The 24,347-nt window shown below is 43.6% G+C and overlaps 1 protein-coding gene across 2 annotated transcripts in view; it reads left to right on the top strand.

The window, feature by feature from the left end:
* The window catches only part of KIAA1549, a 102,154-nt gene that overhangs the window by 26,145 nt on the left and 51,662 nt on the right, over positions 1 to 24,347 (top strand). For both annotated transcript variants that reach the window (XM_081038612.1, XM_081038613.1), the window contains exons 2-5: positions 14,518 to 17,241; positions 20,546 to 20,634; positions 21,887 to 22,064; positions 23,015 to 23,145. In XM_081038612.1, the coding sequence (XP_080894738.1) occupies positions 14,518 to 17,241; positions 20,546 to 20,634; positions 21,887 to 22,064; positions 23,015 to 23,145 (3,122 nt within the window). The remainder of the gene's footprint in view (positions 1 to 14,517; positions 17,242 to 20,545; positions 20,635 to 21,886; positions 22,065 to 23,014; positions 23,146 to 24,347) is intronic.

The following is a 24,347-nucleotide window of genomic DNA, read 5'->3' as shown; positions in this document are numbered from 1 at the left end:
CCATTTTGTGTTCACCACCCAGAGTCAGTTCTCCTTCCATCACCATATATTTGATCAACTTTTTTGTATGTTTGAAAATTTCATAATAAAAGATTAAAAATGCCAAAATTGTTTTATTGGTGACATTTAAACACGTTAAACAGCAAAAACAAATATAGAACTCTTCCTACTGTTAGAACCTCAGTTTTGGAAAAATGCCTTTTGGCTCATCTCTGCATTTGGTCTGGAGAGTTTCTTGGCAAATTAGTGTTTACATTAACTTCATGTTATTCCTTACCCTGGAGTTCCAAGGAGGCCTCAAATAAACCAAGAGAAGTCATAATTATAGATAGTTAGAGAGTTAACGCTATGGGTAATTGCTAATCAGTAGGCTTTTCATACCAGTAAACGGGCAGAAGAGAGGGTTTGGGAAAGATTGTCAGTGAATGGAAATAAATTAAGTAAAGATGAATAATTTCTGTGCTTGACTGAATTGAGTTGTAGAAGAACGTGTAAATAGCCCTTTTTTGGTATGATTACTTAAGGTGGCCCCTTCTGACTGCTGCAGAATACTGGGCTCTCCTGCCACCCCTCAAGTGGACGCAGCTCTCCAAGGTGTGGGAGGTGAACTTTTCTCTCCCTTGATGGGCTCACTTACTTCCGTTATCTTTCCGCAGATAATCAGCAAATCTGTATCCTTGGCCCAAATTGCTTCCTTGTGCACTAGAATCACATTTCCACCCGCCTGGAATTGGCCCCCTGCCTTTCGTGGCAGCCTCGCCCCAGCCAGGCTCCCCTCCCTGGCTCGGGCCCCATGCAGCTGTGTTCACATCTGTCAGGACCTTTCCCGCTGTAGGCCTTCGCACAAGCCGTCCCCTCTGCCTTGCGCAGCCTCCCAGTCTTCCTCCTGGCTCCCCATCCTTCAGCTCTCGGCTCAGACATTACCATCTCACCTTTCCTCACCTTCTCCGTCCATCATTCTCGGTCTTAGCATCTTGCTCATTTCCTTAGCGCTCTTCTCAGTTTATCATTATTATCTGTCTCCCTTCTCCCCCGTCTCCACTGGAAGGTCTATGAGCAGGGGGCCTTTCTGTCTTCGTATATTTCATACCCTGCACTTAGCTTACAAGAAGAGTAGATATTTGTTGGATTTCTGAATGAATGATTGAATGACAGAATGAGCATGCTAGGCTTTGAGCGGGACACGGGAGACAGACGGATGAAAGATAGTCTTTTCCTTCAAGCAGCTCATACATAGCCTGTTCGGGAGGCAGATGAGCGAGCCCAAAATTACAGTTTAGGTTTTATGAGGAAAGTACACACAGGGTTCTTGGGAGGATGAAATCGGGAAGTCTGGGGCATGATAGGAGCTAGGGAAAGAAGGAAGGACAGGTATTCCCAGGAGAGGGAACACCTCAAGAGCAAGAGAGCATTGAATGGCTGGAGCATGGGCTGGTCGTAGGAGTGGTGACTAGCAGTGACTGGGAAACGAGGGCTCTTGTGTGACAGCTGAGGACTTTGGACTTCTGAAGGCTGTTACGAACCCCTGGAGGAGCTTAAGACTGGGATGATCAACCTGTCCCTTTCGATACTCCTCAGACATACAGAAACGGAGCGACCAGATCTGCATGTTAGAAAACTCCAGAGGGGTGGGTGGGGGAGGCAAAAGGCAGCTTCAGGGTTTAGAGTGGGTCATGGCTGGTGGGGAGAGATGAGAGCCTAGACTGATTTCTGTGCCCAGGCACACACTTCTGCTCAGGGCAAGGGCATTTGGGCACGGGCAGTCAACAGTGTTTTCCAGCACAGTTTCCCTTGGCCCTACAGCCCCAGGGGTTGGGGTGCATGGAAGGTGATGTCACACAGCTCTAGTGACACTGCGTACTAGTGACACTGTGGAGAATTGTCATGTTGAAGGTGCTCAGCTGGTGCTGGGCCCCCACCCTTTGTACTTGGGGTGTACAACACCACTCAGGAATCACTGAAGCAATCTCTTCCTTGCTGTTGGAAGGAATGGTTATGGGTGCTCTGGGCTCTCCTGGTTCTTGAACCAATCTCAGAGAGAGCCAGGAAGCAGCGACGGGGTCCAGGGTCTCAGAGCGCCTCTACCTTCTGTGTTCTAGCACCTTGGAAAGCCCGTCTCCTCAAGGAGGCTGTGCCAGGCAGAGTTCTGAGCCATGATATGGGCCCCAACTCTAAGGAGTGGCGATGGGGATGAAGGGATTTGAGAGTTAACTCGAATAGCCTGACTGAGGGTGAGTTATTAACTGGCATATGAGGGAGCATCAGGATGTTTATAAGGGCCAGTTAGATACTTAGGTGGAGTTGTCCAGGCTGGGCAGTTGAATCTGGACTTTCTCTTATTTCTTGCCATGTCCATCCCATCAGCTGCTAAGTTTTACCATCCGTTTCACCACTGTGTGGTGTCTCTTACTTGTAACTCCTTTTCCTTTCCTGCCTGATCATTCTCGCCTAACTCCTTGCCCCATCCATTGTGTATCCGAGCATAAGATAGGTTACTGTTTGGTGCTTCTTGATGCCAGGTTGATTCTTCTGTAGCATGACTCTGATGAGAAGGCCACTTCACTCAAAATATCCGATGGTTTCCCATTGTCTACCGACATTCTCACACTCCTCAGCCAGCTTTCCTAGTATTCTCTCCAACCAACTGGAGCCACTACTGTTTGTTACACAAACACATCCCACATTGTCCAGACTTGGAGCTTTTGTCCATGCTGCTGCTTCCAGCCCGCATGGCCCCTCTCTCTCTCTTTTAAGCCTTGTACTCCCTTGATATAGAATACAAGCTTAAGTGAGAGCTGAAGTAAGGGATTGAGCCCGTAGTATAAGTTCTTCACTGTCTGTGGGAATTAGATCTACCCAGTGAGGCAGTGATGTCTCCTGGTCACTTTGTTCCCAGCTTGATCATTCGTGTGGAAACCAATGGCTGCTGGTTTGTGGGTTTGGGAAATGCCTCCTCATGCCTAGTCATGGGATGTTGTGTGCCCTTCCAGTAATCGGAGACAGAAGATTATCTTGAAGCTGATGGTGTCCTTTTCCCTGTTGTTATGGGACGGTGTTTTGAATTAAATTATTTTAGAAACAGATGGCTGACTGAGAATTTTTTTCTCCTTTGTTCTGAGTGAACTGAGTATTTTGTTTAGTTTGTTTTGGTTACGTAAAGTGCTGACAGGCTTGCTTACCAGGTTGGTAAAAGAGGGTTGCATTTTATTTAGGAAAGAATAAAACAAAACAAAGCGAAACAAAGTCTTCCAATAAATACTGTGCACCATGCTTTGAATTAAACCAACATGTTAATAACACCTTTGTCTTCTCGCATGAGAAAATCATGTGAAGAAATAAGGAGTCCCTAAATTCCAACATGAAGCCTAGACTGATGTTTTAACATGACGTTTTAGAAAGTTTTGTGGTACCATTGTTTCAGTATTGCTTGACTGCACTTGTTTTCTGAAGTTACTTGTTAGTTTTCTTCATGTGAAGTCACTAATTGTTTTCTGTGTCCCCATCGCTAAAGGAGGAAATGGAAGGTGTGACTAATTATAAGGGATTTCTCTAGGGGAATGTAGCAAGTTTGAGATAGAACAGGACCCAGTCTATTCTTTATGGAATGTTCTGGAGCTTTTGGCCCTGTTGTCTCCCTCTCTGACTGGGATTGTATTCTACCAGTGATGAAGAGCTGTGTTTTTATTAGCTAAAACTGGAGTCCCTCTACCACTACTGATGTAGTGGCCATTCGTCATTTGTGGGGACTACCCTTTCCCTGTCTGGGGAGTCCTTCCTTGTGTGAGGGTCAGAGGGCTGCAGGGTTGACTGAGTAAGGTGGGATACTCCCAGCTAGACTTTGAATTTTGAGGGAGTGCTGCCATGAAGCAGAGCAATGGAGAGTCTGTTGACAGCTACGCCATTGGCGTCCCAGCTTGGTGTCAGCAGCGGACATTCCAGCAGTGAGACCCCAGTGAGACCTGCTGCCCAGTCTCGCTTGGCTCTTGACTGTGTTCTGAACCTGAGCTGCCCTGTCCAGTCCATGGACCCTCTGGTATGCTTCCACGGAACCGCCCCTTCTGCTTATGTAGCCAGAATTGTTTCCATTGCAAATAACAAAGAACCCCGACGGAGAAAACCTGCCAGCATAAGCATGGGGCCATATTTCATGCCTATACATAGAAAGTCAACACTTTCACACCCATTTCCTGGTAGTAATTTTCGGGAACCCTATATCTTATTAACAGAACAGGGAGCTGAGACCTAGGAATGTGAAGTGAGTTACTCAAGGTTGGCAGTGAATTAGCTTGTGGTAGACCTGGGTGAGGCCCGAGGCCTGCAGGCTTTTATTTCCGACAGTCTCTCCTCTGTCACAGTGCTTCTTGTTTGAGTCAGGAATGAAAGGTGTTGTCTTAGTCACTAGGACTGCCATGACAAAATGTGACTGTGTGGCTTAAATAGCAGAAATTGATTTTCTCATAGTTCTGGAGGCTGGAAGTCCAAGATGAAGGTGCTCGCAGGGTTGGTTTCTGGTGAGGCCACTCTTCTTCCATCAGATGGTGGCTTCTCGCTATGTTTCTCCAAGGCCTTTTCTCTGTGATACATGGACAGTGAGTGAGCTGTGGTGTCTATTCTTCCTCATGAGGAGGCCAGTTCTACTGGAACCCCATTTAACCTCAGTTACCTTTGTAAAGGCCTTATCATCTCCAAATCGACCTTCAACATAGGCAGTTGGGGGTGGGGACACAATTCAGTCCATACCAGATGTGAAACATGGTAGTCTGGACATTTTCATGGTGTCCGTGACTTAATAAAGGTCGAGAAACAGAGGATGTCAAAGGAAGACTTCTAAAAGGTGTTTTTACACAGTGTTTAGATCTTAAAATATTGGCGCTATGTAGTCAGTTACTTATCATTCACACTGAGGCTGATACTTTTCTGTGCAGAGAGCTCATCCTTGATCGTTCTTTGGGTAAGTCTCCATATCCAAGTGTAGCCTAATATGCTGACTTGGGCACAGCAGTACTTCCTCACGTGAGACACTTGAGACCTTCTTTCTGCTTCCAGACTGAAGCTCCCATGGTAGAGCCTGGCCATCCGGTTTTGTGTCTATAGGCAGCTTCCTCTCCCTGTTCCTCCATGTGTGTTTCACACATTCTCCACTGTCCTGATGCACTCTGCCGCATCCCCACCCCTGACCAGAATTCCCTTCTCACCAACAAATCTGTACAACTGCTCTCTTCCTCTGTCTTTCCTCCAACTGAGAACCCAAGGCCAGTTCCCCTCGGATTCCATTTCCTTCCTCCTTCTCTGTCACCTGGGCTCATCACTTCTCCTCTGCATCTTCCACGCTTCCTTTCTTCCCAGTTGTTCCACCAGCATTGCTGTAGCCCAGCAATTTTCAGAGAAAGGTCCCTGTATTTGCATTAGAAAGATCCAAGTGGTTGGGTCAAAACATAGATTCCAAGACAGCGAACACAGCAGGAAACACAAACACACACACCAATTCCTGAGTCCCAGGCCAGCTGAGTGGATGACAACCTGAGTTATTTTAGTTATTATTTTGAAAGAATTTTAGACATACAGCAAAGTTGCAAAGTTAATACAGAGTTTCCATATACCCTTTACTCAGTTACTAATATTACTAATCTTACTAAAATTCAATAAGATCTTATATAATCAGAATAGAATCATTAAAACTCAGAAATAAACATTGGTACACTTCTGTTAACCAGACCACAGACTTTACAGGATTTCCTGTTTTCCCACCTTTTCTGTTTTGGAATTTAATCCAGAATCCCACATCGCATTTGGCTGTCACTTCTCCTTAAGAGTCTTTCTAGCCTGTGCCAGTTGCCCAGTTTTTCCTTCTTGTCTTTTATGACCTTGAGATCTTTGAAGAGCCAGAAATTTCAGAGAGTATCTCCTGGTTTGTCCTATGTTTTCTCTTGATTAGATTGACGTTTTGCGTTTTTAGGAGCCTGCATCTTTAACGAGCTCCTTGGTGATTCTAATCTGTTGTCTGAGGACCAAACAAATTTTCCTGGAGCCTTCCAGCGGCTATCTTACCCTTCCCTGCCCTACACAGCTAAAAAGTTGTCTGCACATAATTCCCATTTCTCACTCATCATTCACTCTTCCCCCTATGGCAACTTGGCTTCTGCCACCACAAGGCTAAAGAAACCTGTCACATCTAAGAGATGCTTTCTCAGCCTTTTCTTGACCTTCTGGGTCATTCCACACAAGTGACCCCTGCCTGAGTCCTAAACACCTTTGCTGTTTTCTTGTCATCTCACATTCCTGGTTTTCCCCTGCTTCTCAGACCTCTTCCTCTTACTTTTGCAGGTTTATCTTCAGGCTCACATATCCGCTTGTAAATTTGATATTTCCACCTGGATTTCGCTAAAACAATCTCAGGCTAGTGCTGCTCAAACTTTAACAGGCATGTGAATCACTTGTTGAAGGGAAGGCCCCAGTGGGGTGGGTTGGGTGGGGCAGTACTGGAGATGCAGCCCGTGGCAAAAAAAAAAAAGCCAAAAACAACAGAAGACCAGGATGTCTGGGAAGGAAAGAGAAAGAGCTCCAGGATGGGGTCAGAGGTAGGAAGGGGATCAGAACATGCAAGACTTGGAAGCCATGATGCCAACAGTAATGAACAATAGCATACATGCATTGGGAAGCCACCGAAGGCGCGTAGGAGCATGAGAATGATGGTTTTAAAAATCCCTCTTGCTGCAGTGTTAAGAACACGTGATGGGGGGGGGCACGTACATATGTGGACAGATCAGGATGTGATCCCAGCAGTTGAAGCTTGAGATTGATGGTGGCTTAGACTGAGTGGGATTTTTTAAGAACTTTGTTACTAGAGTGTTCCCCTAGGACTTTTTCAGAAATGAAGCCTAGTAGACTCATCAAGACACTACTGTGCCAGAAACTGATTTTATCAAGATCTAGGGAAGAATTTCTTAAACATTCCATGTTAAGACACACACACACACACACACACACACACACACACACGAATCTCAAACAACAGAAAAGATTGATAAATTTGCCCATATTAAAATTGAGAATTTCTGTTCATCAAAAGACCATATAAAGAGAACCAAACCTAAAATATATCAAGAATGCCTTTAAATCAGAAAGAAAGAGACAGACAATCCAATAGCGAAATGGTCAGTAGAATTGAAAAGACACTGGAAGAGGAAACATGGGTGGCCAGCAGATAGGAAGAGGTGCGTGGTCTGTTACAATTAGGGAAATGCAAATTAAAGCCATATAGGTTTATAGCAGGCAGATTAGTAAAAATGTGAAAGTTTTGGAGTATTAAGTATTGGTGAGGATTTGCAGAAATCAAGTGGGAGTGTAAATTGGTTCCACTATTCTGAAAGATCATTTGGTATTAATTAGTAAAGTCGCAAGTGAACATATCCTCTGATCCAGCAATTCTATTCTCATGTATACATGTGAACATACACGTACCTCAATACACCTCAATACACGTACCTCAATATACACATATATGCACACACATACACAACATACATGCACACATATACACATAATACACACACTCATGCCCACACATACTTTATATATGCATATATGTGCGAGGGGATGAGTAAGAAAGTTCCTATCAGGAAAATTTGTAATAACAAAAATTAACAATAGTCCCACTGTTCATTGACAGTAGATAGATACATTTTGGTATATTCACACAATGGGATTCAGGTTGAAGTGAAAATAATTATAATTCCATGCAAAACACACATGGATAAACCTAAACAAAATAAGGAGTGAAAAAATAAAGTTGCAGTAGAAGACATGCTGAATAATTCCATTTGATAAAGTTTGAAAACATACAAAGTTGAAGAATATACTCTTTAGGGATACATACATGTGGTAAGACTATAAAGAAAAACGAGGATGTGAGAAACGCTTACTTTAAAATAGTGGTTCCCTCAATGGGAAGGGAAGGCCCTAGGGAGGAGTGCATAGGGGGTACACGGGATACCAGAAGTAAGGGTAATAGTCTTCATTCTTAAAATGAATGCTGGGAACTTAGGTATTCTTTATATTATTATCTGTATACCTGATAAATACAGTTTTGTAAATGGTATTTTTTATTTTTACTTTAAAAATGTTTTTATTGTGGAATGTTAGGGAACACTGTGTTTCTCCAGGGTCCATCAGCTCCAAGTCGTTGTCCTTCAATCTAGTTGTGGAGGGGACAGCTCAGCTCCAAGCTCAGTTGCCGTTTTCGATCTTTAGTTTCAGGGGGCCAGCCTATCATTCCACGTGGGAATCGAACTAGCAACCCTGTTGTGAAGAGCCTGTGCTCTAACCAACTGAGCCATCCGGCCACCCCTAAATGGTATTTCTTATCTATTTGATATTTGATAATAAAACCTACCAGTTGGAAGGAAAAGTAACCTGGTAGAAGGTATTAATATATAGTTGGGGTTGGAGAAAGAAAGGGAAGAAAGACATATTTTTCTAGACCAGGGAGAAAAGTGAAGAAATGGGGAAGGATGGTTTTAATAATGGCACTAAAATCCTCTTTTAGGACAATCTGAGAACTAGAAGAAGAATAAAAGTTATCATATTTAGTAGTCATTTAATTATGTGACCACTGTTCTGTTTTTTAAACCCTTAGAAATTCTAAGGGCTCTTGTTTTGTAGTAGACTCACTATCCACAGAGCATTGAGGTGACTTGTCACGTTTTGAAAACTCCACAATTGAGCAAAGAAGTAAAAATAATGGTTCTATTTGGGCTAAAGCTCTTTAGAGATTTTTGACACTGCTGTCCTTTGGGTTTCCCAGGCCAGCCCTCAGAGGACGTTTTGTTTTCCTCGTACCCATGACTGCAGCTGTGAGCTGTCCCCAGGTGGATGGTGGGGCTTCATGGCTAGAAGTGCATGCCTTTCCATAGTTTTCAACTACTAAAGTTAGCACATGCTTTCAGATCCATTATACCACGTGTCTTTCAACGTCATTTCTTCGTTTAGCAATTTTAATGAAATGAACTGCTTTGACTGAACACAGTGTGGCATGAAGGGCATTCAACCCCTGAGAACTTAGGAACCTGCCTTTCCAGGCTGGCTCTGCCCTGGGTGCTATTTTAAGCAAATCAGCTTACACTCTTTGAGCCTCATTTGCAATGTGAGGGGATTGGCCATGGTTTTAAAGGATCCATTCAGCTTGAGAAGTCCTTGATTCCATGATCGACTAGTATATTTAGGGAAGATTTCCAGATAGAAAAATATGACTTAAAAATAGTTAAACACCAAATCATCTTGCATGTGTAACACCAAGTTCCTAGAAACTGGCATCTCTTTCATGAATTTTACAAAAGTTTTTCAAAAGCTTTAGGATATATATTAAAATTTTTTTAAATTTTATTTTTAAATTATTGCCGACATTCAGTAAGATACGTAATGTTTTTACGAAATAGTTGTTTTTTTTAAGAGCAATTTTAGATTCACAGCAAAATTAAAGGGAAGGTGCAGAGATTTCCCATGTACCCCTTGCCCCCACACTTGGAGCATCACCTCCTCCATTACCAATGTCCCTCTCACCGTCAGCGAGGTATGTTCATTACAATCCATGAACCTCCATTGACACAGCACTGTCACCCAAAGTCTGCAGTTTACCTTTGGTTCACTCTCAGTATTGTGCATTCTGTGGGTTGACCTTGTGGATTTTTAATTCACTGTGTATCAGCGTGGCTCGAGGGTACTCCTGCTCTGTTACTTAAAGCATGACAAGGACCTCTCCCAGGACAAGGTACAAGGTAGGCACCCAGTAAGCGTGTGTTGTGCAGTCTACATGGGAGGAAGGGCCTCAACACTTGCTATTCAGAGTGTGGTTGCAGACCTGGCCCCACCTGGGTGCAGGGCTTCCCCACCTGGGAGCAGGGCTTCCCCACCTGGGAGCAGGGCTTCCCCACCTGGGTGCAGGGCTTCCCCACCTGGGAGCAGGGCTTCCCCACCTGGGTGCAGGACTTCCCCACCTGGGAGCAGGGCTTCCCCACCTGGGAGTGATGCTGAACCCCTGCTGGACAGCGTCTACATTTAAAGAAGGTTCCCCACATCATTCAAGTGCACACAAAAGTCTGAGGAGCACTGGTAGGGCCCAACCCTCTTCCCTTTTCTCTGTCATCACAGAGAGAACCTTTTGTGAACTAACGCTTTAGAGCTTGAAAATTGATCTCCTGGGCTTGAAATTAGACTCCCCGAAGGCTTGTCTGCTGGGAGAGGTACTCACCTGGGTTTTCTAACCTCTTCCTGAATTAACTCCAGAAGTAATTCTCCGTGGCATTTCAGCTACTGTCTCTTCAGAGCTTGTTTCTCTCTCCTGGGGCTTGGCCAAAAAAAAAAAAAAAAAAAAAAAAGGCAGCGGGGGGTGCGGCATCACAGCTTGGCACATCTCACATTTCTTAATAGGAAGTTTTCGTTCCTGTTTACTTGTCAGGAGAATTTTTCATCCTTTTGAGCACTTTGCCTTCTCGTTCCCTGTCCTTTGAAGGCAGAGTTCACTGAATTCTAATTTGCATCAGATACTTGCCCTCATAAATTAGCCAGGAAATGTTGCTTTTCTGTGTCATTTTGTCTCTTGCAGTCTTCCTGTGCACTTAGAAATGTTTCTCATTCATTTAAAAAGGGATGTTGTTCTCTGTTTAGATCTTATATGAGTATTTCAAAATAAATGACATCATAGCAGAATTTTCAAACAGACACATAAAATGATTTATCCTTAGGAACACTTTCAAATCTATCTGCTACTTAGTTGGACAGAATGTTGATTTCATTACTTCTTAAATGCATAGCTTTTCCACCTTTACTATAGAAAAGAACAGCTGCTACCTTACCTTGGTTGTCATAAGTATCATGTTTCCTCTTACACGTGCTTGGAATGTAACAGGCAAACAGTAAAAGCACATAGACAAATCCTAGAGCCAGTTTGTATAGAAGGCAACAAATGCCGCGTAATATTGCAATGAAACAACTTAAAATCGCTAAGAAGTGGTTTTCTTCTTTTATTCATTCATTTAAAGTCATATTATGTAGACAGGAATATGACTTTTAAAGTAAGCAGCTCTTACCTGGTGTAAGTTTGTGACTTTCAGATATCTGCCAATGGAACCAGCTAGAAATATTACACCTATATAAATGTATGACTAAATATCATTTACAAATATAAGTATACACCCACAAAATTTTGTCTTAACTCTTGATTTCTATGTCTGCTAGTGAATTGCAAATACCTCTGGATGCCTCTTTCCGCTTCTGTGTGATTGTACAAAGCTATTTTTCATTCTATGTTACGTCTTTTGTAACCTCACAAATTACGTAGTAGTAGTAGTAGTAGTAGTAGTAGCAGTATTCATTTATACCGTCAGAATTTGTTTAGATTTAGTCATACCTTTATCATTTATTTATTCTCTATTCCTTCTTCTCAGATCTTCCTTCATGGGACAATTACCTTTCCTCTTGAAGTACAACAGGTGCTCATATAACATTCAATGTTGTTTCATTATAACGTTGATGAGATGCTGTAGGAACTTTTGTTTTATCAATTGGCCTATGGTAAAATTGGTTTTGTTATACATCAGTTTGCTTAGTTATAGAACCTTTTGATGATGTTGAGGACTTACTGCATATCCTCTTTTAAAGAGGCTTTTCTACTGAGGGTCTTCTGTTGGTATAACCACTTTTTGCTTCTCTGAAAAATGCCCTTATTTTCACAGAGAGTATTGCTGGTTATTCCACTCTAAAATGTCAGTTATTTTCTCTCAGTACTTTGAAGGTTTCATTTTGTTGTCGCTTGGCTCCTAGTTCTGTGAAGTAGTTATCTGACGGTGTAATTGCCATTCCTTTTCTCTGACTGCATTTACAATTTCTCTTTGTCTTTGGTATTCTAGAGTGTCATCATGTGTGTAGGGATGGGTTTTTAAAACAATCACCTGCTTGGGATTTCTTGGTCTTCCTGTATTGACAGATTCATGTCTCTTATTAATTTGAGATAGTTCTTAGTACGGTGTCTTTGAGTGTTGTCTCTACTCAAGTCCCTCTATCACTTTGATCAAAGGTATGTTGGACTATTTAATTCTATCTTCTATGTCTCTTAATGTTTCTTGTTCATATTTCTCATCTTTCTGTTTCTCTGTGCTCCATTCTTAGTAATTTTCAGTTCTGTCCCCCAGTTCACTAAATCTTTCTTCAGCTTTGTCTAGATTGCTATTTATTGATTATTATGTATTGTATATTGAGTTTTAAAATGTTAATTATTGGGGGTGGCCAGTTAACTCAGTTGCCTAGAGCATGGTGCTAATAACACCAAGCTTGCTGGTTTGATCCCCGCATGGGCCACTGTGAGCTGTGCCCTCCTGAAAAAAAAAAAAAACACAAAAAGTTATATTTTTTCATCTCTAAGTGTTCTTTTCATTCTTTTTCAAAAATGTCTCACCATTGTCATAGTCTCTTGCTCCTTACTCATGTTTTCAGCCCCCTCTTTATTCTTTTAAATGATTTAAACATACTTTAAAAAGGGTATCCCAGAATTCCAATTTCTGAAGCCTTTACAGAGCTGATGCTACTTGTGTGTGTGTGTTTTGGTTTTTTTTTTTTTACACTTTTTGGGGGGTTTCTCTTGATTTTTTCTCATAGTGCCATATCTCCTTATGTATTTTGTAATTTTTAATTTTGCATGTGTATTTGTTGGAACTCTGGCTGCAGGAACACTTTGATGCCTAGTTTGAGCGTGTGTTCTTCTGGAGATGATTTCTGTTAGCCTCTGGTAGGTATTGGAGACTTGGTCGACTTTAAATTACGATTCTAGTTTTTAGGACCATGCAAGTAGTATAGCTTCCAATCTTTGGAAGATATTTTGGTAAAATTTCTGCACAAAATCAAAGTTGAGACAGACACTTTTTCTTGCTGTCCTCTGAGGGGTGGATATTTTTCTTTTTAATTCAGCCCTCCCCGCATCTCCACTTTTGGGAGCTAGTCTTCGGTTGTGTTCCTGACTTGGTCCAGTGTCCCTCTAGGTTACCTGGTGGCTTCAGTGCTCGATGACCCGTCCAGTCCTGCTTTGCTCCTACACTCAGCACAAGTGCCCTCTTGTCTTGTGGGCTTAGTCACGTCAAAGGATATTTCTGAACATTTATTAAGCATAATTGTTATGAAGTGGTAAGGCGGTGAGGTCTCTAGTGTGCCGTATTGCCAGGAATAGCATAGAAATCACTTGCTTTTGAAAAATAAGGGTGAATCCAATATTATCCCTATACTGTTTCATTTACTCGTGTTGTGATATACTATTTGGATAAGGAGAGGAGGGTGTTGTTCCGGGTTGTGATAGAGGCTCAGTCTCCAGCCTGTGCTGCAGGGATGGTACCCCATGCCCTGGGCCTTCAGTCAGCTTTTTTGAGTTCACACGTCCTGCCTCTCTACACGGCATATCTGAATTACATGTGGAGACACCTAAATCACTTAAAGGAGAATGACTGCTGTCACAAGGATAAAGAACACGGTAGTTTGAGAGAATGATAAGATGCTTTTGGCACATATCAGAACTTGGTCCTCAGATACCACACATTCATTTAACATACGTTTGTTGCGCTCTTACTTTGTGTAAGGGAAACAGATCAACAGTCCCTTGTCTTCACAAAGCTCACCGGGTAACGAGCAGACAGTAGAAGCCTAGGGAGAGGCACTGACCCAACTTCAGCATATTGAGGAGGGAGATGGTATCCTTGCTGTGTCTGCAGGGCCAGTGGGCATCATCCAGTGGAGAGCCGGGGAGGGGCATCGCAGGCGGAGGAACAAGGATGTACAAAGTGACTGAGCCAGAAAACATTTGGGTTTGGGGGACTGCAGGTAGCTCATTTGGCCAGAGCGTAGTTGGGAAGGGGTGAGAGTGGAGCAGGAACTGATGAGAGCTGAGCCTAGAGGTGGCCTGAGGCCTAACCATGGAAGACCCCATAACTAGGAAACTGGAGTTCTCCTACCTGGGGAGTGAGTGATGCTGTCAGCGTGTCATGTTCATTTCTCTCAAGAGCCAGCTCTTATGGACAAAAAAGAACATGGGTTTGGGAGTCAAGGCAAGGTTATATGTTCACATTCCAGCTCCATCTCTGTTGGGCTGATCACGTAATTGATTTAGTTACCTTCTCCAAACCCTCTTTTTCATGGAAATAAGAGAAAATGAACTAGACAACCTCCTAAGGCCACCTCCGTTGCCAGTATTCTGTGGTGGTGTTAGAAAGTCAGAGAAAAACAAAACAAAAAACGCCATTGTGTACACACACACGAGCATAAGTAAAAAAGTGAGGTTGAAATGTATGAATATTTGCACATATTAGCCTGACAGTAATTCCAGCAATTTCTGTTTCCTAATTAGCTGTTTAACTTCTAAGTATGGATGGTGGACATTCACAGTAAGTGGATACTTGTTGAAAGGATATATTTTGTATCTGAAATGTGAACAGTGTGACTTTCGTTGCCTTGCGGCTAACCTAGCTTTGACTTGCTTTGCAGATGAGCTCTCTCTGGACCAGCGCAACCGTTCCTCACCCTCCGTGGAGCTCACGCTGACACAGAGCACGGTGCACAGCTCTGCACATGTGGCCTTAACAGAAACTGCTCCAGGATCCCCGCAAAGCAGTTCTCTCCACATCCTGTCATCTCCCTCTGCCACTACTTTTCACACAGCCTTTTTTAACCAAGGAAAACAGACCCGAAGTACAGCGGATCACAGCATCTTTGTGGCAAATGACATGTCAGTGACAAGCAACGAGGTGGTCATAGATGATGATGAAATGGATAACTTTTTGCCAGAAACTCCATGGGTCACCTCCCGCATGATTTCTCCAATACAGTATCTCCCAGTCAGCCTGCCGGGGCTGCCCAAAGAAACGTTAGACTCTGTGCTGACTCCTTCGTCACCCGTTATTTTTTCACAAGATGAAGAAATGACAACAGCCTGGCAAGACACAATGCAACAACCAACGACATGTGCTGAATCCCCCAGTCATTTCAGTGCTTTTCGGTCAGCTTTTCTGAGTTCCGATGGCATAATTCCAACTCCTAGTAGGACTTTGGTGCTTTATCCTACTGTCCCTTATGGGCACTTACCAAGCAGGACTTTGCCAGAGATCGTCGCTTCAGGAACAGAGGCTGTAGAAACCCTTTTTTTTAGCTTAAGGTTTTCAGTGCCTCAGCAGTTAGGCGACGGTATCACTCAACAGCCATTTCCCCCCTCAGGGGAGGTCTCAGCTCCTCCAGTGGATGTTCTGGTCACAGGTACAGACAGATACTGGGATGTGACCACTGCTTTGAGTCAGAGTCTAAAAGAAATCGTCTCTCCAAGAACATCCCCTATTGCAAGTTCATCACAGACAGCCCTTGCTTTTAGCAGCAGCAGCAGCAGCAGCACAGACTTGGTTTTGTTTTCAGCTTCTCTTGCGTTTGTGTCCTTTTCTACTCCATCAGCCGATGTGTCATATGACTCCTTTCTTCCCAGCAGCTCCACTGAAGCGTCAGGATTGCCCGGCCATTCCGTGGTCCCCAGTTACGTGGACTACACTCCGATCTGGAGCCCAACATCTTCCTTCCGACCATACACATGGTGGGTGTCCTGTACTCTGGCGTCACCTCGGCCCGTTCTGTCAGCGAGCCTTGTGGAGAAAGATGTGGGGTCGGGGGATGGTGCTGAGACCCTGTCCATGACCCTGCTGGAAATGAGCAGCATCTCTCCAATGAGCAGCATGGTGGCCGACTTCTCCGAATTTGAGGAAGATCCTCAAGAATTTAATACACTTTTCCCCTCCAGACCAATAGTTCCACTTTCTTCTCGCTCTGTGGGAATCTCATCCACGAGCTCTGGCATTTCAGCCGCGGTGGACACGAGGAGTGTCATGACCACACAAGTGCATCCTGCCCACGGCCACCTCTCCGTACCTGTGTCACTCGATACTGCTTCTTTTGGCTCCTTCTCTGTTATTGAAACTCAAGGCACGCCATCCAGCGTAACAGCTGTGTTTCCCTGGGTCATCACCAGTGTCCTCCTGGACTCATCTTTCTCTGTCACAGCAAAGGAAAGCACACCAACGCTTGCTATCGGAGACCCAGCTCCTTTTACGTCCGCTAAATATAGTTTGGATCCTTCAGTAGAGTCCTCCCTTTTCCCTGGCCGACAACATGCCAGTTTTTCCCAACAGGAAACTGGAAGTATTTTGGAGTTTGTATCCAGCTTTTTCTCAACTCCACCGCTGGAATTTAGCACCGCGGCCCCTTTATCTTCAGAAGTACTTGCTTCTTCGTCTCCTATGTCAAGTGATTTATCAACCTTCCTTTCTCAGGCTTTTTCGACCTTGTTTGAGACATTTACATTGTCCAACTCCATCAATTTGCAGTCACCTCAGCTGTCAGTTCCAAATTCCACACACCTTGAATTTCCTCAGCTCCAGCCAAGTTCAGACTTTCTTTTTAATACATTCACTTTTCAACCTAGTTCCTCTGAAATACCATTATCATCAAGCTTCCCCTCTGATTCCCTCACGTTCTCTGAATCATCAACAGCTTCACTGACAGATTCTAAAACTCGTTTTACCTCAGCTTTCACTGAAACTACCTCCTATTTTGAGTTTTCACTCATGTCCCACGAATCTACAGTCACCACACTGGTGCCCTCCAGTTCCTATCCCCTCTTTGACATTCTGACTCCTGGAACTCACTTAACGTCACTTTTGACTGCTTTTCACACAACACCCATTTTAACGGAAATACCTCCCTTTTCAACTCCAGCACCTTTCAATGATAACGAGATCAGTGCGATGGATAATCACACATCTGTCTTATCCTCTTTCTCCAAAGTCACGCCTACCACCACAGTATCGGTCACCACCATGTCCTCGTCGTCAGCGTCCTCATTTATTTCTGAAGTGATCCCCTCACCTGTACCTACAGAGCCAATGTTTGTGGGTCCATCTTTCATACCCACAGATTTACCGCTGAATACCTCTGCTGACCTGAGCACAGCTAATACCAGTGCTGCCCCTGATAATACTGATGACACCACCCTGAACAGCACACCTGCGAGTCAGAACCCCCAGGAGAGCAGCATGGCTCTTCCCCTGCCGTCTGTTCATCCTGTGACCACCCCTACTCCAGAAGCAATGGTTGACACTCCAGCGCTGGTCACCACCAAGCCGCCATATGTGTGTGATATCGCAGTTCCTGATCCCTATTTGATCACAACCGGTAAGGCCCTGCTTCAAGTCACCTCTGCTGATTAGGGTCATCTTTCTAAGGTGCTCTATGAAGTACTTATGTGATGTACAGCATCGTGCCAAAGATGTACGCTTTGGACCCACAGATGTCCTGGGTTAGCAATCCTCCCTCCTTTGGTGGTCACCTGTGAGTTCACCAGGCAGTTATTTAGCCTCCCAGAGCCTCAGTTTCTCCCACTATTAAACAATGATAGTGGGTATTGTAAAGATTTAAATGCATGACTGCATATGAAATACTTAATCCAGTGCCTGGCCCACATAATGTCACACGGTAGTTAGTAGCAATAAGAACAAATGAAAGATTTAAACCTTAGACATTGGAACTCATAACCTAGTGGCTGCTTAGAAGACACGGTTAAAACAAACACCTTCATGTTTAGTTCGAGCAGTTAGTTGGGCAAATGTGTAAGGGCAACCATTGCAAATTTCTTACTAATTTACTGCTCTTTTGCTTGAAAGGAGGGGACACTTTGCTCTTACATACTTCTGTAAATGTCACTTGGACCCTGAGGAAGGGAGCACGGAGTGACTGATTTTCCTCTGAATTTGGTCACGACCGTTGACTCTAGCCCTGGGCGGCTGACAAGCCACAGCTTCCCTTGCAGCTAGGTGCCCAGCTGCTTTAGTCCCATGAGACTGCAGTACATTTGCTGTCATGTCTGTATAGGTCGAGTGACTGGCCTGCTTGATCAGGCTCTCCAACTTACCCTTCATGAGAAATGACAGGGTGTGCATGAAGTCTCATGACCTGTTTATATCTACTTACATACAGCGTATTACAGATGAGCAGCCTAGCCCTGTGTGCTGATTTGGATGGGGATGAGGGACAGAAATTAAGAAGCAGGAAGATGATGGCAGGGGAGGTAGAGGAATTGTGGAGTGGAGAGGGACAGGGGGTGAGGAAGGAGGAGGAGAACATGCTTGGTCTTTGTTATCCATGCCAAGTGAGGTGGGCCAGGCATCCTCTGCTCACCATGGCACTGCTATCATCCTCTGAGAGGGGTGGGAGCAGCTGAAGACTTTGTTCTCCTAACTCCCCCTCCCCCAATAACATACCATTTGTTAATTCATGTGACAAGTAATTATTGAGCACTTAGTATGTGTGAGGTGCTTTTAGAGGCTTTAAAGGACAGAGATGAATGACACGGTTCCATCCTTCAAGCTTAGGGTCTAGTAGGGCAGCTGCTGAGTCATGTTTTCTTGGTAGCTGTGATGAGAATGTCTGAAGCAGAGTTCTCTAAGAGTGACTGTGATGCTCAGGGACGGGTTTGGAAGGATATGATTGGAGGTGACGTCAAAGGATGAGTGAAAAGCTGTCATCTGAAGATGGAGAGGAGTGCCCTCCAGGGGGGGAGGGCGCCCAGGTGGGGAGATCTGACAGCCCAGGCACATTCAGCTTGGCTGGTAATCAGACTGTGTAATGGGAGGAGGAAGTGAGGGGAGGACAAAGTGGTGAACTTTCATCTGTGGGATTACAGTGGTCCAGAGGAGAGAGAAAAGAGCTCTCATAGACATGATGCTTCTTCTCTTTCCTACAAAATTGGTACACGATACCTACAAAGTGGTCAGTGACAAGAAGCTTATTAAAAGAACTACTGAAAGCTTCTTTATCTCTGGGATTCTGTGATATTTATGATACTGATAGTTATGGGTCCTCTAGAATTTTTCTACAAATTAGAAACCATTTTAGAAGTGTCTCTAAGAATATCAGATACATGTAGCAGGGGATAACTTTTACATATGACATACATTTAATGAATTTGGTGTTCTTTGTTAGGGATCCATATATTTTTCATAGCATTTGGGGGTAAAATTCACCCATTGTAAACGTACACATCCAGAATTTTAGGTAATGGGCAGAGCTGTGCCTTACTGTTACATGGTGTTTTTTTTTTTTTTTAATTGGGGAAGGGGAACAGGACTATATTGGGGAACAGTGTGTACTTCTAGGACTTTTCTCCAAGTCAAGTTGTCCTTTCTATCTTAGTTGTGGAGGGTGCCGTTCAGCTTCAAGTTGTTGTCCTCTCAGTCTTAGTTGTGGAGGCGCAGCTCAGCTCCAGGTCCAGGAGCCGCTGCTGGTTGCAGGGGGCACAGCCCACCATCCCTTGCGGGAGTTGAACCGGCAACCTTGTGGTTGAGAGGACGCGCTCCAACTAACTGAGCCATCTGGGAGGCAGCTCAGCTCAAGGTGCCGTGTTCAATCTTAGTTGCAGGGGGGTGCAGCCCACCAACCCTTGCGGGACTCGAGGAGTTGAACTGGTAACCTTGTGGTTGAGAGCCCACTGACCCATGTGGGAATCGAACCGGCAGCCTTCAGAGTTAGGAGCATGGAGCTCTAACTGCCTGAGCCACTGGGCCGGCCCTGTTGCATGGTATTTTTAAGTGGAGACGAGTGCCATCTTTTGCTCTCAGTGATAATTTTGACCCAGAGGAAGTATCACCTCATTTAGATTTGACCTTGGTGTTTTTGTTTGTTTACTTGTTTGTGTTTAGTAATTATCGGTTGGAGGCGGTTAGGGTGGTTCCTTGTCCTCTGAAAGGATTTCTTTTTTATGGAGCTCTGTACTAAAAGTAAGAGCACTCTCCGCTAATCCTGGTGGGCTCTGAGGGAGACACTGACCATATGTGTTCAGTACAGAGTGAGAGTCCCACCCAGGGCCCGCCTGACCCCGTGCCTCCTCACGAGGCCCCTGTCACTTCTCTTGGCTCTGCGGAAACTGTAGATTTTTGGAGAAATTATAAAGTCTTTGTGGATGATCCTTTTCCCCTCAAAGGGGAAGGACTCCTCTTGGAGTCCTCTTCCCATGTTGCAGTTGTAGCTCTTACTCTGATTAATTCGAGAAGGTGGAGGTTATAGTGGTGGGTCCTGGGGGCTGTTAGAATAATACAGCAGGTCCTCAAATAATGTCGTTGGAGCGTTTATGAGATGCCAGAGGAACTTAAATCGCATAAAAAACGAGAGCTCCATGCTCAACTGTCTCCTGGCTGGGCCACGGCCTCTGCTTCTTGGTCTCACCTGCACGGGCAAAGAGTTAAGGGTTTTCTTAGCACGTTTGGCTTGATGCTGTGCATGGTTGACTTGGTAATGTCAAGATCCATTGCTGTTCCTCTATTCTTTCCTAGTTGGGGCCTTATTTAAAAAAAAGACAACAACGCTTTTTGGAGCCTCTGGGATGCTTTGGCAGAGTCCAGGTTCTGCCCTGGCATCCGGAGGGGCAATGCCTGCATTATTCACCATGCCACTGACTGCCTTTGGTGTTGGCTTTGATTCGCAGTGCTGGCCCGAAGAGCCGTGCAGGAGTACATCATTACGTCTATCAAGGAGGTGTTGAGGATTCGCTTCAACCGTGCGGTGGAGCTCAAGGTAGGTCCCTGCAGCGGGGACGTCTGACTGGGAGCCCGGGGTGAGGGCACATGATAATGGCTGTGGCACGTTCTCTTTCCTCTTTGCTCTCCCTTCCCCTGGGGATCACCTGCTCCTCCTCTGAATCGCTCCTCAATCGTCACATCATCAGGGAAGCCCTTTCTGACCCCAGGCCAGGTGTAGTCCATGGGAGGGATGCGTCTGCAGAGCTGGAACAAAGGGGCTCCAAGGCCAGAGTCGGGGTGATGACCCTAAGGATTTTGTCTCTCTTGATTTACGTGAAAGGACTTGGGTTAGAGTTTAAGATTTTAGAGTGAGTGCATATGCATGTTTCTGTACATTTAGGGAGATGGAGGTTTCCAAATATTTTACTGTGGACACTGTGCTGGTACCTCCTCTCCCCAATGAGTTCGGAAGCTACATAGTAGACCCACAGCATCCTGATTGGAGCCATGAGCCCCATGAGGCTATTGAGCACATGGAATGGGGCTCGTCTGCCCTGAGATGGGCTGTTAAGGGCAAAGGACACTCCAGATTTTGGAGACTTAGTGAAAAACGGAATGTAAAATACCTCACTGGGATGGCTGTTTAGCTCAGTTGGTTAGAGTATGGTGCTGATAGCACCAAGGTTGCCGGTTCGATCCCCACATGGGCCACTGTGAGCTGCTCCCTCCTTAAAATTAAGTGAATGAATGAATGAATGAATAAATAAATAAACAAAATACCTCACTAGTAATTTCTTGTGTTGATTACTTGTTGATATGTCAGATATATTGGGCTAAGTAAAATGTCTTTAAAATTAATTTCACTTGTTTCTCTTTATGTTTTTTTTAATATGGCGACTAGAAATTTTATAATTGCATAGGTGAGTCACATTTCTTTTGGACAGCGCTGCTCAATAGAATAAGTTTATTTTTATGTGGGTTAAAAAGAGCAAACACCTAAAAGAGCAAACACCTGAATTCTCTATAACCCCTATTTCAGTTGTTATCGTTAGCTGTTCTTCTTTCTCATTGTCCTTGTACTTGTAATTTTGTGCTGTTTTTGAGGAGAGCAAATGTGTAAAAGTAATTGATGAAATAAAGTTTGACTGACTGTAAAGCCCTACCCCTTCAGTTAAAACAAGCTATGTTTTTTAACCTCATTTACTTTATTACTTGTCTACTCAGTGCAACTTTTTATACGTTTGAATTATGGTCATTTGATTTGATAATTAGGTAATTCTTGTCTTTTGTCTCTTTTATCATCATAGGTTTATGAACTATTTGCTGACTTCACTTTTCTGGTAACATCTGGTCCTTTCGTTTACACGGCAATATCAGTCATAAATGTACTTATAAATAGTAAACTTGTACGTGACCAAACTCCTTTAATCTTGGCTGTGAAACCGTCCTTCCTTGTCCCGGAGTCCAGGTTCCAAGTTCAAACCGGTGAGAACACTGAGCACAGTTGTCTTGGCTTGTAAATAGGATTTCATTTTTTATGTTTTGAAAAAATTAGGGAAGGATTATTTTAAAAATTCATTATTTAAATTTTGAAAAAAGTTCATAATTATGGAACATTTCCAACAGTTTATTGAACCCCCATGTACCCATCATATGGTTTCAACAGTTTTTAACACCTCGCCAGTCTTGTTAGATCTGCACCCTCATGTATGTCGCCTCCTCACATTATTGTGATAAGGCCTCATATCACTTCATTCATAAATATTGCAGCCTATGCCTTTAAAAGATAAGGTTATTAAACACATATCTACATACACAAATATAGATACACACATATACATGTATACATATATACATACATATATTCATATACATCTATCAATATCATTATCACACACCCTAAAATTCACAGTAATTCCTTAATATTTAGCTTTTTATTATGGACATCTTCAAATATATATACAAAGTAGAGAGAATAACATACTAAGCCCACATATGCCCATCGCTAAGCTTAAAAAATTTATCAGCATTTTCCCAATTTTGTTTCATTTATCCCCCACGTACTTTTTTTGAGGAAGCTAGTGTGTTTTAAAGCAATCCGAGGTATGATGTCATTTCACCCATAAATACTTACGAATTCACGTCTAATGAATTCATGTACATACATTTGAAATGTTTCGAATCAGTTGCATCTTCTGGTGTGCAGATTGTTACCTTAGGTGTTTTCCCATTTAAAAGTGATAATGTCACCTTCACGTTGCATGTTTTCGCTTGGTGCAGAGATGGCTTTCCATATTTCTACATACAAATAATATGTCATAGAACTTAACCCCGTGCTGTGGATGAATTGGTTGGTTTAGATGCTTTTCCCTGCTCCTCATTCCTTGATACTAAAGAAACGCCTAGTTCATGGACTCTGATTGCTGTCCTTTCAGTCCTTCAGTTTGTGCCTCAGAGTGTGGACACTGGCTTCTGCAACTTCACCCTGCGTATCGAGAAAGGCCTGATGATCGCGCTCTCTGAAGTGAGAAAACACCAGCAGGGCACGTATAATCTCACGGTGCAGGTGAGACAGCACCAAATGCAGAACACCTTGCTTTAGCCTTTTGACAGGAACCGGTTTCGTAGTGTTCCATTGTAGACGCACCTAACTCTTCCTAATTGATTCAGCTCACATGGCTCAGGGTTGATCTCTTTCTATTGTATCGTAGCGGGATAACCAGGGAGCTCAGATATGGTGAGGTGAGGAGAGGTGAGCGTAAGCAGGAAATTCATTTTGGAACATTATCAACTTACAGTATATCCAATGGGGATATAATGCCTAAATACAAGTGTTCCATATTATGGAATACTATGGAAGGCAGTAGTTCACTCTAAAAACAGAGAATATAGTTACTGATCAAAAAACACGCTTTGTATGGACACTGCTGTTGTTTTGATATTTCTTTGATATTTTTTCCTGTATATTCTCTGATCTCTCTTTTTTGGAATTCATGTTAAATAGATTTTGGTGCTCGTGGATTCACCTTTCGTATTTCTAATTTTTTTTTGTATTTTCCATATTTCTAATTTTTTCTTATATTTTCCATCTCTTTTTTAAATTCCTTATTTTACAGATTTTTCTAAACTTCGTTCTCCAAGTTATTGATTTAGTCTTCATCTGTGTTTATGCTGTTGTTCAATCCCTCTACTGAATTTTTTTTTTAGCCATCATTTTTTTCATTGTTGTTTGCTCCTTTTTTTTATTGTAGCCTCCTCTGAAATGATGGAGGATTACCCAGCATGAGGATATAGTATCACCTTGAAAGGCTCTGAGGACATTAGAGGTTTTTCAAAGTTGTCTCTGTTTCCTAAGTTATCTATCTCTCTTTTCTCTGCACCCGTTGTTCTGTATCTATCTTGATCCTTTGCTTTCATGCTATTCGTTTTCTGTAAGTGTTTGTGGAGACCTTTGGTTGGTTGGTGAGAGGAATGAAGAAGCAGGTGGTTAATTTTGGCAGCTCGTGCGGGTTTCCCCTTTAGCTGCCTGATCCATGTCTGTGTCAGCCCTGTGTCCTGAAGGGAGATTCAGTGGAGCACTGGGTACTGGGCAGAAGGTATCAGTGGTGGGCTTCTCTCTTGAGGCAGTGTGTGGTCAGCTCAGAGACAGGCAGACTGGCCCCCTCTCCCTAGTGCAAGATAAAGAGGTTGGACCCTGGAATGGAGTACATTAGTGTATTTTTCTTGGCAGAGCTGCTTTTTCTTTCACATTCTTTCCTTCTTTGTCTC

This window comes from Rhinolophus hipposideros (assembly GCF_964194185.1).
Source record: "Rhinolophus hipposideros genome assembly, chromosome: 25".
NCBI lineage: Eukaryota > Metazoa > Chordata > Mammalia > Chiroptera > Rhinolophidae > Rhinolophus > Rhinolophus hipposideros.
Note: the sequence above shows the minus strand (reverse complement) of the source record. Positions and strands in the feature narration are given on the sequence as shown.